The 15,475-nt window shown below is 37.5% G+C and overlaps 1 protein-coding gene across 1 annotated transcript in view; it reads left to right on the plus strand.

The window, feature by feature from the left end:
- The window catches only part of LOC108719625 (ovochymase-2-like), a 62,093-nt gene that overhangs the window by 6,913 nt on the left and 39,705 nt on the right, over window positions 1-15,475 (plus strand). Inside the window, exons 5-8 of the mRNA XM_041584083.1 lie at window positions 6,693-6,833; window positions 9,125-9,222; window positions 11,764-11,899; window positions 13,050-13,259. Coding sequence (XP_041440017.1) covers window positions 6,693-6,833; window positions 9,125-9,222; window positions 11,764-11,899; window positions 13,050-13,259 — 585 coding nt within the window. The remainder of the gene's footprint in view (window positions 1-6,692; window positions 6,834-9,124; window positions 9,223-11,763; window positions 11,900-13,049; window positions 13,260-15,475) is intronic.

A 15,475-nucleotide genomic window follows, 5' to 3' on the forward strand; every position in this document is an offset into this window, starting at 1 on the left:
TTCCTTTACTTCCCACAGTCCAGTGGGTTCTAGGAAAGAAAAACACACTGTTAAATAACCAGGGGTTTTAGTACATGGGTTGAATGATCATATACTGGCCATTTTTTCCTATAACCCTTTCACATATACAAGGCATTGGTTAATAGTCTTCTAGCTGTAAGTGATAGTTCTTTATTTTATATTTGCTTAAAAGTTTGTTTTGATGCTAATACATTTAAACATTAACGAGTGACGAGGGCAATGAGTCAGACTGGAATAGGTGCAGAGCAGAACAGGATGAAGAGGGCAAAGATCAGGACTGGACTAGACAGGATGAATCAGGACAGGACAGACTGGGTAGGAGCGAGATGGAGCAGATGGGGAAAAACTAGACGTTGCGGGCGTAGATTCAGAACAGGATGGTGCGGGCGTAGAATCAGATTAGACTGGGGATAGGGGAGCAGAAGGATCTGGAGCAGAAGGATCAGGATAGCAAGAAAGGACGGGATAGCAGGAGAGGATGGGATAGCAGGAGAGGACTGGAGCGGATAGCAGGAGAGGAAGAAAAAGGTAGAGCAAGGGAAGATATAAGACAGTGTATAAGTCAGAATAGGACTGGAAGCAGGAACCGGCAAGGTCAAGGCAGAAATAGGTAAAGGCAAGGTTTAAAAGTAGGACTGAATTTGTTCTTGTTAATATACTTCACTATGTTAACCTTATTCGAATGTTAATTTTACTTTCATTTTAATAATTCATGACATGGCTGACTGCAAACCAATCAGGCTGCTGCTGGGCTAGGGTTGCAAAGACCAGATAACATATAGCAAGCAACCCTACAGGCTGCTCACCTGGCCCAGTGTTTAAAGCATTGAGCCAGAAACCCAAAGGTCCCTGGCTTGAATCCCAGCAGAGCCTGACACAATGTTGGTTACCTGTATCTGAATACAAATTTGACTCCCACGTTGCTGGTCTCAAGACATCTTCACAGTGCCCCCACACTCCATAACTAAACAGACAGGTTAATTGCCATCTGATAAACCCAACCATATTGTGTATAAATGTGATAGGCCCTGTAAACTCCCTAGGGGCAAAGGTTGTATATAATGTTTTAATATCAAGCATAAGTTGGCACTTTATAAATAAAGTAAAATAAGAAAAACTTTAATACATACTTTCTACACATGGACTGTAACTAATCCAGGAGTACAGAATGGTCTATCAGAACTGTCCGTCCATCCCTACATGTGCCACATATATGGTCAAACATGGCTATTTAGAAATGCATTTATTTCAAAAACCAAACATTTACTTATGCATTTAAAAATCTGTCATGATGGTTCATCATAAATAGGACAATGGTGTTGGTACCATGTTTTTCTGTTTTAACTGGTTTAAGCTATAGTGGCATTCATTGTTAGAAGAAAAGAGAGGTTTTCTGCCATAAGAATCGAATGCTTTCCCATTAAGAGATTACACCCTAGAGCAGATCTGTCTCTGAGGATTAACTGCCTGCTGTTGTGCCTTAAACACTGAGGGGTCCGGCTTTAAACAAATAAATAATGCCAGCCTAATGGCCAGCAAGAACATATGTCATACTTCAGTTCAGGATGACATATTTCAGTTTCGGAAGATATGAATACAGCCAAAGATGCACTTTAAAGGGGCAAAGTCCTATTCATTTTGGCTAAATAAATTCAGGAAGAAAACTTTATTTGTGGGCTTAGAACACACTTTTATAGCATGTCCATGCATAAATATGTAAAATCAAAAAAAAAAATATTGGCATAAGTTTTAGATCCTTATTCCTAGCCTGTAAATTGCTTGGATTACACCAAAATGTATTTCACAAAGTACAGTTCTGTTAAATGAGAACCAAACCCCCAACTAATGAAAACCCCTACCCTCCATAGTCCCCCCTCCCTGTCCCCCCCCTGCACAGGTATTAATACCTATAAATGCCTCTAAGTCTTTAATTACCTCTCGAAGCATAGTCAGCGCATTGGAGCTCACGGGGGGCCATTTTTTTAATCGCTTCGGGAATCCTCAGTAAGTAATCGCCATAGTGGCGCATGCGCAGTTGTAGCAAAATGCAGGTCCCGAACAACTGCACATGCGCTGAAAGCCACGGAGATTGCCTTAGGGACTCGAAGATTACCAAAGTGCCAGAAGATGGAGCCTGTGAGCTCCACTGCGCTGACTCTGCATTGAGGGGTAATTAAAAACTTAGGGGAATTTACAGGTATTAACCCCTGTGAGGGGGGGGCAGGGAGGGGTGTACTATAGAGGGTAGCGGTTTTCATTAGTTGGGGGGGTTGGTTCTCCTTTAACAGACTACTGAACTTCAGAGTCTATTTCGACTAAAAATTATTTTTGCCAGGAAAGTTAAAGTGTCCAATAAAAAAAAGCATAGGCATGGAGTTAACACATTTCATGCCTAGTCATAGGCTAGAACTGTTCCCACAGTTTATGAAACAATGATATAGAGTGTGAGTCTGTGAACAATTAATACGCCAACTTTCATACATGCATGTTTAAATCTACATAGAAAAAATGCTATGTTTGTACAACAGGTCATGCCTTCCTACTTTAACTGAAATGTTAAGGAACTTTAATTATATACAAAGTTTATGTGGTGTTTGGGCATCATAGTTGTAAAATCTTTTTTTTTTTTTTTTTTCAAAATATTTTTATTAAACAAAAAGGAAAACATCTTCATAGAAGTGTACAGTATTTTCACATTTGGCATAATAGATCGCAATATATAGAAGAGGACAGTATTGTATAGAACACATATGAAAGTCATCTCCAGTTAACAATCACTCAAAAAGTATTATCCCGTATCTGGAGATCAAATGGCATAGTGTACACAATAATCTGGAAGTGATGAAAAATAAGAAACATAAAACTCAATACAGCTATACACACAAATGAGTTTCAGCACAGCAGTATCAACATCTCAAATACAGGACATCCTGAGCAGACATAACAAAGTGGTATGCATAACATCCTAGAACGATATGGCTAGGTAAATAAGGAAGGTAGCATGAGTGGCGAAATATGTCAACTAGAAAGTACCTCCTGGGCTACATCCCAATTGCCCCAAATGTTATTAAAGCGGTCAATTGTGTCATTACGTAAAGCTGTTAAAAAGTCCATCCGTCTGACATATCGAATCCGATTTAACAACTCTTGTTCTGAAGGTGGGGATGACCCCTTCCATTTACTGGCTATGCAGCACCTAGCCGCTGACAGAATAGAATTTGCCAGTCTCTGCAGTGGAGTTGCAACGTTAGGTATGGTATCCCCTAAGACAAATATAATCGGGTCTTTAGGCACAGGTGAGGAAAGCACTTTTCCCAACCATTTACTCACAGAATCCCGGAAGCCTAAAATCACCGGGCACGACCAGAAAATGTGTAAGATAGTACCTTCCCCAGAGTTGCATCTCCAACATGTGGGAGAAGAAGTTTGAGGAAACAGTTTATGCAGTAGTGCTGGTGTATGATACCACCTCATTTGCAATTTGTATATATTTTCCTTGATAATAGTGCATATAGAACTTTTTGTTGCATTCTCCCACATTCTCTGCCATCTAGGCAAATCTATCTTACATTGCAAATCAGCCTCCCACTTTTTCATGTAAGCATGTGGATGGGTTTCCAAATTAGTGGAGTTCAACAAATAATACCACCGTGATGTTAGCCCTCTTTGAATATAACCTAGGCGGCAAAGTGCTGACAGCGGGTCAACGGGAGGTAGTATGCCCTTAGGGACAATAGCTAAAACAAAATGCCTCAATTGAAGATATCGAAATCTCGAAAGGTTATTTTCCCCCGTGCATAGTTGTAAAATCTTAACCCACAGACATACAAAAGGAGTTATTTAACGTAATGTATAGCTGCCAGCTCTGTTCCACATGGCTGTCTAAAATCATAGGATCACAAGATTACCTTTATTTAGTTTGGCTTTTTTACTTGTTTTTGCTCACACCTATACTCTTACCTATACTCACACCTATACTCACGCACATGCAAGTGTGCAGCTGTAACTTTACTTTGCCTTCACTATTGTTTTTCCATTTTTTTAAAAAAAATGGGTGTTGGTTTGGGCAGTCTCTCTCTCTTAAAAGCCACAAGCTAGTGGTGGGGAGGATCTAGCCCTCAGACTGAAACCAAGGTTCAGGATCCATTTACTCCAAGTAATGCTACTATGCAGAGAGGTACAAGACCTTTTATACTATGACCAGAGGTAAACAAGTTAGGGACCACCATGTGGAGTTAACCTTGATGTGGTATGGTGGCTTATCAACTTTATGATCATAACTTTGTAACAAAAACCCATGTTTTTGTAAACCCATGCACTTGCATATATACTGAATTACTTAGACAGGGGACCAGGGAATATGCATTTATTTATTGGCCAAATCAGTAGCATTATACTTAAACACAATTTAACTTAGCCTTAGGAGTGCACCCACAACCCCCCCCTTTTTTTATTCTTCCTTATGTGTTCCATGTGCTCCTAGAAATGTTTCAAGCGCTAGTGACTTTCACAGAACATTACGCACAAAGCCTCCCTGTCTAATACATTAGTTATGGCTTCTGCTCATCTTCCTTAATTTGTAGTGCCCATTGTCTCCTACGAAACTGCAACAGACTTCTGAATTTAGTTTTTTACTGACATTCCTTCTGACTGAACTGACATGTCTGACTGAGTTACATCTTAGCAGCCAGACAAGAGAAAAGGTCCCTCTTGTTGCCCTCTTCTGCTGAGAAGATATTTTTATCTTCACTTTGGGAAGTTTTTAAGGTTAGAATGCAAGTAAATGGAAAGTCTGACTGTCAATATTAATTATTTCTTCAAAATACTATTCATGTGTGGAACAATAAAACAGGTGAATTTGTATGCACAGGTAACGGATCTGTTATCCAGAGTACTTGAGACTTCATGTTCATGCAGTCTAGTTACCATCAAGTAAAAGATTTTATTATTTCAGAAAAAATAAATCATTTTAAAATAGTACTACTGCATATGCTGTCCTAATAAGTAAACACACAAAAATTAACTGTCTATCAATTCACTTCAGCTCACGTTAGCTTGACTTCTTTGAAGATTCATTCAACTTTAGGGGCCTTGTCCAAATATACCTAAAATCCCAGCATGAACATCAGTTAGGGTGGGATTTGGGATGGACATTTATTTACTGATATCTGCTTATGTGTTATTCGAACACTGATCCCAGAAACTAAAACAAAAATCGGTTGAGGATTCAGTTTTGTCATTATTGCTTATATTTATACTCAAGCCATACTGTTCAAGCCCTTTATTATGTGGAACAAGCTCATTCTTTATGAGTGCACTAGAAAGCTACCAAAGCATACTGGGAGTTTGGCATTTAACAATAAGTACAAAGTAGCAAGAAAAAGTATTCATGGAGAAGAAGCTCCCTTAAGAATTGCATATACTCCATAAAATGAATTCACAATATCTCCAGCGTTGGGAATATTGATGTTTTTAAATCTGTAAAACACTTCCATGTGTGCCTGTCACGGAATAGCTGGAGCAGGATAATGTAAGTTTCAAGGGGTTAGTAAACTCATACCCTGTACATTAATGCTACAAAATATCTAAGGAATTCTCTGCAAAGGAATTTGCAACACTACACCTTTATAGCTGTCTTTAAAAAAAAAAGAGAAAGAAAAAGAAAGATGTTATGCTAATATTTTTAAACACAATGTACCACATGCATAACTTACTTGCTACTTGATAATGTGCAAGGTATTTGAATTCATCCTTATATTTTTAAGCCACTATTTGAATACAAATACAAGCCTCTAAATTAGCCTTTAAATAAGCCTCTAAATTAGATTTTGAGCAGTATTGTAGCCATAGATACATAGATACAGAAGACATGTAAAATGTACCAAGGATTTCAGGAATCTAACAGTAGTGCATGTTTTCCTCCTCCACCAACACCTTCTCCTTTTTAATAACCTCCTACTTGAGTGAAAATCCAAGGGAATTGCACAATACATAGCGAAATGCTGTGTCTGCAATCTGCACACCATTAGCGATCACAGAAGCAGATGCCTAGCTTCTAAATTGTTTAATTGTATATAAATAATTAATGTAACACCTTCAAAAACAGTGATGAGTTGTGCTATCTATCTAGTTTTTTTTTTTTAAAGTGTCTCATACTTTTGTAAATCATTCGTTTGAAGAAGTAAGAGAACTGTTAGGCTGAGGGTCCAGGATGATAAAACACAATAGGGGTAATGTCATAACAAGTAATATAAATGATTGCTATGTTACTATACCTCATGCACATTTTGAAACATTTATTAAAGTATCTCAGCTCCTGTCAATAATAATAGTATCTGCCTCAGCAAAATAAATTCCAGTTCCCTGTTGATCAAATCTGACTCAAGGTCCATACACTTGTCTGTAGTCTGACATACAGATTTATTCAGGCATTATGACCCGCTTCTCTACATATTTTATATTTATATAAAGAAATGCAGGGATGTAATTTGACATTTCAAGGGCCCCCTGTTGGCCCTGCTGCATTCAGTGGGGCAGTCTCTTACCATGCCCCAGTAACTGTAGGAGTCTGGTCCCCTTAAAGTTAAACCACTGCAGAAATTGAGTTTGTGCTGCAGTTATATCCTTTATACCTGGAGTTGTCGAATAATGATATTTATTATACTTAACAGGTAGATACTGTGGGCATTCAACTCCCAAGCCACTTGTTTCTATTGGAAATAGACTTTTTATATCTTTCATAAGTAACAGTCAAACAACAGACACAGGATTTAAGGCTGAATATGAAGCAATAGATCCAAGTAAAACTGCAGGTAAGTCCTGGTTATTTTTTTTTACAAAACACAAATAGACCTTTTTGTGCATTTTGTACATTTCTAGAAATCAGTGTATCGAATCAAAGAACACAACAGAATTAAAAATGACTTTTAGCCCTGGAATTCTGTATGACTCAAGGTTACCTTCAAATTCTCTCTTTGCCACATTATACAGCCAATATTTCTATGTACATAAAACAATAGAGCTTGATTCATTAACATGTTTTATTATTTTCCATGTACCATTTGCAGTGAAATTCAAGTACTCAAAAGTGCTTTTACACACGAAAGCAAAAGAAAAAATAAGTGCTAAAAATTATGATAATACAAAAATAAGTGAATCAATTGATCAGTGTATTTGACTATATATGATAACTAAACAATATTCTGAGCCAGGGTTCAGTTAAAGTTCTATTTACTATTCACAGCACAAAAACAAATATTATCGGCTTATTAAATGCTCTGGACAGTTAGTATTACATAGCCTGCTTTATATTTCTTACGCTAACCAGAGTTTCATCCTAGATTGATCTTGTTAAAGTAGGTCCAAGTTTACATGCTGCTAAATCTGATATACTGATCCACTGGTTATTTTAATAAGATTCAGATTTATATTGGCAAAAACTATTCTGAATTATTTTCATTAAAGAGGAACATCATAAATAAAAATACGCAACCTAAAGTGTAGCAGATGCTGGATACTTATATATTATATATATATTATTATTTCATAATCAGCAAATAAATACACCATGTAAACACAAGAAAGCATTTTCCAGTTTTCCATAATTTAGCACCAGTGACGGGAGTATTTGTCCCGTTTCGCTTTACCGCGAACTTTGCGAATTTCCTTTGAAATTTCTGAAACTGGCTAAAAATTAGCAAAACGTAGATTTTGCCGCTGGCGTCAAAATGGGTGCCGGCGTCAACTTTGATTAAAGTCATTAAAGTCAATGGGTGTCTGTTAATCTGTGTCGGCGTTAAAATTGTTACTGGCGTCAAGTAAATTTTCACAGCAAATTCGCACATTTTTCCGCCGGCAGCGAAATGCAGAAATTTGCCATAAATGCGCGCCTGCCGAATAAATTCGCACATCACTGTTTAGCACTGATTCTCCTAATTCACTCATCAAAATCAATTCTTGACAGCAAAATCAGTATTAGTTAAGTACCATCTGACACCAATAATCTTTCGTTATGCTGGAAGGGGTGTAAAAATCCAGGCTGGAGGGACACTGCTATGTTATTAAAATCTAATTACTGGAATACAAAATGACTAAAAATATCTAAATATTTACCTAAATTTCTTGTGTAAGCGATTGTGCATACACACCACAAATTATGTCATATACAAGGATTATCTTCAAAAAATTATCAGAAAAAGGAAAATAACCAAAGTTCCTCTTATTTCCAGGTCTACATTAGAAAGAGTGCCAATATGTCCAAATTGTTTCTACAATATGCAAATGGATGTGGCATAGCTCAGACATCCCCCAAAACTCCCATTAATATCCTGTGGATGGGCAGAATAATTTACACAGTTTATATAATATTTTTTGATCACAAATGGAATATAATCGTGTAATCAGACCATGTAAAGCCACTATTATATGTATTTTATACTTATTATAAGTGATGTAAATTGGATTTTTGACATTGGATCATTTATGCAAAATCTATATAAATTGTTCATTCAAATGGCTTTTAAGGGCAATGTTTAATGACACTTTGTAGCAGGCTAGAAAGCTTTAATTATATACTATTGGGTATACCATATGAACTAGAATTTGGGCACACTGTCCCCAGCAAATTCAAAAGAATATAGACTATTTTAGCTTGTCACAAGTAGTTAGCTACAAATGTAAAAAAAATATAGAAAATGTTCTACCCAAAACAATGCCCTCGCTAATATATGAAAGGGGTTCAAGATATCCACTGGGTCAAGAGAAGACTGAACAGAGATGTGGATCTGGCTGTCAGCCAAGGGGTCTGCACTGGCTTCCACGTGATCTGTTGACCTGTTGCCCCCAAGTGGAAAAAATAGACAAATATTCTTTCTATTGGTAACACTGTTAAACAAGCAGATTTTTCATTGTGTTGCCTTTATAGAAATATCCCTAAATCCTGTATTATCAATTATGTGAGGTGCCCATGTAAGTTATGCTTTGGGTTTAACTATGTCTTGAACACCTGAAAGATTACTAGATCATTAAAGAAAAAGGGACTTTTCTCAGAAATGGAAAACAAGTGGTTAAAGGTGCAAAATAATTCAAACTATTTGTGGTGCAGGAATTGTTGGAGGAGGAGGACATTTGCAGGGAAACACAGGGGAGTTTGGAACACCTGACACATCAGCCCGTGCATACAAGAACGATGCCATCTACCAGGTAATTACTCTAGATCAAACATAGCTGTTCTCTGTGCATTGTGTGTTTGTTGAAGGATTTCCATGAAATGCATTTGACTCGGACACATGGAATAAGAGAATTGGGACCAGGTGCAATTCGATCATATCCTTTAAATTTTATCCTATGAAAAAACTTTAATTATATTTTAATCAATCATCTTACAGAATTATGTAGGCCATGCTATTATTTATGTAATAATGATTCAGAATGATTTGTGTATCACCCAGCTAGATAGTGACGTTTTTATATTCTGACACAGAGTACAAAATAAGCCATACCATATAATTACTGGCTAATAATGCACAGATGGTGACAATGATGTCACAGTTCCTTAATTTTGGCAACCCTACACTTAATATATATTGCATTGTGTCAAGCAGATCAGGCAAAAGAAGAATATAATTAAAAAGATGATAGAAATATTAGGAGTAATGCCGAATGAATAGTTAACTGAAATTAGATCTGAGCACAGCTCTGCATACTTTGTAAATGAAATAACACGACACCGGTAATTGTCTTGTTTTTTAACAACACGTTAAAGGGATCCTGTCATCGGTAAACGTGTTTTTTTCAAAACGCATCAGTAAATATTGCTACTCCAGCAAAATTCTGCACTGAAATCCATTTCTCAAAAGAGCAAACAGATTTTTTTATATTCAATTTTGAAATCTGACATGGGGCTAGACATTTTGTCAATTTCCCAGCTGCCCCCAGTCTTGTGACTTGTGCCTGCACTTTAGGAGAGAAATGCTTTCTGGCAGACTGCTGTTTTTCCTTCTCAATGTAACTGAATGTGTCTCAGTGGGACATGGGTTTTTACTTGAGTGTTGTTCTTAGATCTACCAGGCAGCTGTTATCTTGTGTTAGGGAGCTGCTATCTGGTTACCTTCCCATTGTTCTTTTGTTTGGCTGCTGGGGGGAAAAAGGGAGGGGGTGATATCACTCTAACTTGCAGTACAGCAGTAAAGAGTGATTGAAGTTTATCAGAGCACAAGTCACATGACTTGGGGCAGCTGGGAAATTGCCAATATGTCTAGCCCCATGTCAGATTTCAAAATTGAATATAAAAAAATCTTTTCAGATTGTTCACCATAGATAAAGATTTTTTTCGACTGATTTCCATGTTTCATTCTTTTCTGTTTTTTCCAAAATTGAGGTTTAAAGTTTAATGTTCCTGTATCTGGTGTTTCATTTTGGCAGCTCAGTGATCCAGGTGGAGATTCTGAACTATTACAATTTGCTACATTTAAGGGGTTATTTACTAAACCTTGAATTTTTCTGCTCAAGGTTGCTCAAAATTAATTTTTTTTTGTGTAAAAAAAACCTCAAATTTTCAGATTTATTATACCTTGATGCTCCAAGAAGCACCAATCAGAAAATCCGCCATTTTAGACCTGTCAAGTTTTCGTGGTCTGCCCTGGGTTTTGCCTGAAAAATCTGAAACTTAAATTCAAGCAATTTGGGGGAAAAGCCAAAAAAAATTGACCGATTCGGGTTTTTCAGCGTTCAAATCGGGCATGAGAGTTTGGTTGTGGGTTATGTTTTAATAAAATATGAGATAAATTCTATTTTAGTAAATAACCCCCTTAGTTGATAGATTTGTCAGCAGCATCTGTAGAATATTATCAATTATTTTATCAATTATAACAGCTGCTTTTGGTGAAAGTTTGGGAATCCGCTCAAAAGGGCCAGAGTTAAGAAATGCATCAACTAATGTATCAATTTAGAACAGTTACAGTTAGTGACTGTTAACTGTATTGAATTTTGGGATGACGCGTCCTTTTTCTTTTTGGTAAATAGCATTTTACAAAAGAAAACTGAAAAAAATAAAAAATCTCACCACCTAAGAACTACCAAGATGCAGATTTTAGAAATTGCAATTACAATTATTTGCTGTGAATCACTACAATGAAATCTACATCCAGAAAATTAATAAATCAACCCCTGAGAGTTTAGATTTGGATTTATTAGATACAATAGACACTGTGAAAATCTGTACCTTGCAACAAAATCTTGAATTAGGGTAAATCCTGAGCAGAATACAGGATTCAACAGGATACAGCATTTTCAAGTAATTACATTTATAAATTCATGTATCAGAATGTAAGAATCCTGCCACCACAATTTATTGCTTCCATTCGCAGAGCAGTACAGAGTCCATCAATGGTGTTGCTCTTCAGTTTTTTAAATGCAGCTTCTCCTTAGTCTCCCCATTATAAAATGCCCCCACACATAGGTCCTTATTGGGTCCCCCTCACCCTGTACCCTACCCTAGTCCAGGTTCCAGTTGACACTAAAATCTCCTCATGGGTCTCCACTAGGCAAATGAACAGAAAAGGAACTCCAGCGGTAAGGTCATATATATGAAAATGTGAATAGACCGAGAACGCCTTAATTCTATTCACTTATGAATGTATTTTGCGTAGTGCTATTAGACATAATTTCCTAGCTAGCAGATTATAAAATAGCAATAATAAAGAAATCACTCTTAATTAAGTATTTTTTTTTTCATTCTTGCAGTGGAGAATTTCAGTTGCTTCTGGCTACAAGATAAAATTGGCCTTCACTTCATTTGACCTAGAACCTGCGGGACCAGCAGGTTGCAAAGATGCAGTTGAAATTTATGATGGAGACACCAAAGGGTCAAGCAAGCTTGGTATGTTCTCTTTTGGTTTTTTTTCTTAATTTGACCTGGCAGTGATGGTGTGTGTCATTCCTCAATATCCTTCCTTATCAGACAAATCATAAGCCCTCTTTACAAACATAAGTGCTAGTGCACAGTGCTGGTTCGGATGCAAAACTGAATATGCATTGATGCTATTCAGAAATGTACTTGCCTTCCCCTAGCAGGTTGCTTCAAGATACCAATTCCCAAGCAAAGTAGGGTCTGTAACAGGAGGGATTGCGTCCCTCTAATTAGTCAAACAATTATGCTGGATCTAATAACCACATGAAATCATTTTAACTACATACAATAAAAGTAACTGCCGAATACTAGATCTGTGCTACAGGGACTCATGTGTCCACTCAAGGATCCATGCAGTCGTGAGTCTAACCAATTTACAAACATGTCTGATTGGACTATGAATTAAAATATGAATATAGTTTTGTTTATTTTATTGTGTTTTGCTTTGGGAGATGTGTATTGCAAAGAGATACAAAGGGAACTCTTATAGAAATTCCATGCATATAAAAAGTTTAATAGGGTAACTCCTACCACCACCCTACCATGCTGGACATCGCTTTTAAAGAACATCAATGCAACGTATTGTCGAATTAAGGATAAAGTTACATTTCCTGAGTTAAATATATCACTTATTTTATGTCTGATTTCCCAGTAGGCTGACCTAGAAGAAAATAACATTTTCACAGGTAATAGAATCCAATTCACCTCAGAACAGCCACTTTTTTTTAGAGTGGTAAAGTATTTTTCTAGATTAAGTTCATAAGGCCAGCCCACAGGAGTGGAACTCATTAAATTTTTGATGCCTTTGTGGAATTAGCATAATTATTTATTTTATTTTACTGCATATTGCTTTGCTTAGCTAAAATTCCAAAAATACAGCAGCAAGCTATAATGAAAGCAATTTGGTGACTTGATATGTAATTTAAAGGGTTACTCTCATGAAAATAGAAATGGGATCATTGGGATGTATGGGTTATTAACATGAAACAAGAACATTTCTAATGCAATTGGATAAATATTTTGTACTGTATCTGAAAATATCAAGTTACTTTTTACTATCGCCTACTTAGCAATTTGTCTCTACTGTTCAAGGGGATAATAAATACAATTGTTTTTAAAGGGCACTTTTGCGGAAGACAGATTCCTGGACCAGTTTATTCATCTAGCCACATACTACTGGTACGTTTCACATCAGACAGTGAAGGTTCCGGAAATGGTTTCCATGCCACCTACAGTGCATTCCAAGGAAATATACCTGATACCACTGTGGCTCCTTCTACCTCCACTACTTCTTCCACTACTTCTTCCACTACTACAACCTCTTTCGTTGGTAAGTGCAAAGTTTCAAGCATAGATGAGCATATTGAGTAACATGGTGCAAATCTTCTTCAGTGAAACAACCATTGGCAACCACTCTTAAATATAAATTAAAAATTCTACACTTGAGATATTAAATATTGCTACTGCACTAGGGCGTGTCCTTGGGAAACTTCAAAGTAATGTTGTCGTCTTTAACAGCAACAGCATCGTATTTTAATTCCAGGGTGTTGCACAACCAATGCATTATTAAGTCTTTTGTTTTAGGTTGTACCCAAGGACATTTTAACATACATCGACTTATTGTGTAAAGAATTTTTTCTGCATTCCGTGTTGGTATCTACTATGGGAGCAAACCCACGGGGAAGAATGATCAGCAAATATGCAAATTTGTGTTAATGAGCATTAAAGCACTGCGTATCTTGACAGCGCTATATAAATAAATGATGATGATGATGATGATGATATAATACTGCACCCCATGGCTAGGTACTATATGCCAGAGCGCAGCAGTTGGAAATCTGTCACATTGATTCCTGACTGTCATAGAGGTTTTTGTGACAGTCACTAAAGTGTTTTGTAAACATTTGTGAGAACTGGATTGACTGCTGTGGACAGTCTTGTTTAATTATTTCTTATGGAATGTCCTCGAACAGAATGAGCAGTAAGTGAATTTAAATCCTATGGACAACTTTTCAACTTTGTAAAAAAACAATTCTGCATTACTACAAATCAATATCAGTAAAGAAATTCTCCAGTCCACTAGGTGGTAACCAACTCATGTGTCCTCATCCAAATCTAACCATATACCCCACACCTTTTGAAACTTCCTTGGACAGTTTCTTTTCATGTTCGTCAATTTATATAGGGGGGATTGTTTTCCTAACAAGGTTTACCCAATAAAAGGCAGTTGGGCCAGAGGAGTCTTTCCGTTTGAGAGCTATTGCCTTTTTTGCATACATTAATAGCACAGAAAGGAGGGTGCACTCAGCTCTTTTTACAGTTACCTCCTCAATCCTGTTCAATAGAACTATAATAGGATCCAGGGGGATTCTAAGCTCCGTTCTTTCCTGAATGGTCTGTACCACCACAGGTCCACACCATAGCCGAGCAGCGAGGGCAATCTGAGGTAAGTCTGAGGTAACAACAACACAGACTGCTTTCTGATTGTGTAGTTGGTTCTGACTCTAGCCACTGGGTTGTTGTATAATGCTTGGACCCCTTTGATAAAGGTAGATGGAATACCCACTCGCCTCATGGTGGACCACAGATATGTCCACCCCACCGAGTCGAAGGCTTTCTCATTATCGAGTGAGGCAATTACTCTCTCCCCCGGGTTGTCATGCGTGATGGCCAAGTTAGTCTAAAGGCGACCTTTTTTGTTAGAGCCAGTATTTCAGCACCAACTGTTGCATTGATGGCCTTAATATTACTGATATACAGTATTCCCCTCTAATGTGAGCCTTAAGGGCATCCCAAACCATGTCTATAGATGCAGAATCCTGATTTAAAGTGAGATACGAAGTAATACTGTTCCTGATTGTGGTTAACCCATTATGGACTCCATAGTCTATCGCTGAGGTCCATAGATCCCACAATAGTAATAGTTATAGGGGAGTGGTCAGATATGCCCCTTGGAAGAATCTCGGCTTCTGTTGCCAAATTAGCCATATCAGGCGCTCCCATAGCCAGGTCAATTCTAGATAAACAATTATGCCCAGGTGAGTAACAGGTGAACTGCTTAACTCCAGGGTTCCTGGCACGCCATATGTCACTCAAACCGTATGTGGGATTCCGGGACTTGGTGACTGTGAGACGGTCAAGTTCCGGGTTTGGTGCTACATTAAAGTCTCCTATTAACAGTATCGGTGCTGATGGCAGTGCAAGAATCTTTTGTATTAGCTCCTGCAATAAAGTGGCATCAAATAGAGGTGGAACATAGACCCCAGCTATAGTGTAGTGGCGACCAAACAGGAGCCCATGTAGAATTACAAAACTCCCATATTGGTCCGTTATCAAAGAATTAACAGTGAATGGGCACGTTCTGGAAATGAGAACATACACCCCTCTGGAGTATGTAGAGAACATAGAATGATAGAATTGACTGAGCCGTGGCTTTTTTAGACTTAAGGTCTAACTTCGCCGCACTTCGCCAGGCGAATTTTCGCCATCACTCCGCAAATTCACTAAAATCCGAAGCTGCGCACAGGGGTAGCGTAAGTTTGCGAA

This window comes from Xenopus laevis, chromosome 1L, assembly GCF_017654675.1.
Source record: "Xenopus laevis strain J_2021 chromosome 1L, Xenopus_laevis_v10.1, whole genome shotgun sequence".
NCBI classification, from domain to species: Eukaryota; Metazoa; Chordata; class Amphibia; order Anura; family Pipidae; genus Xenopus; species Xenopus laevis.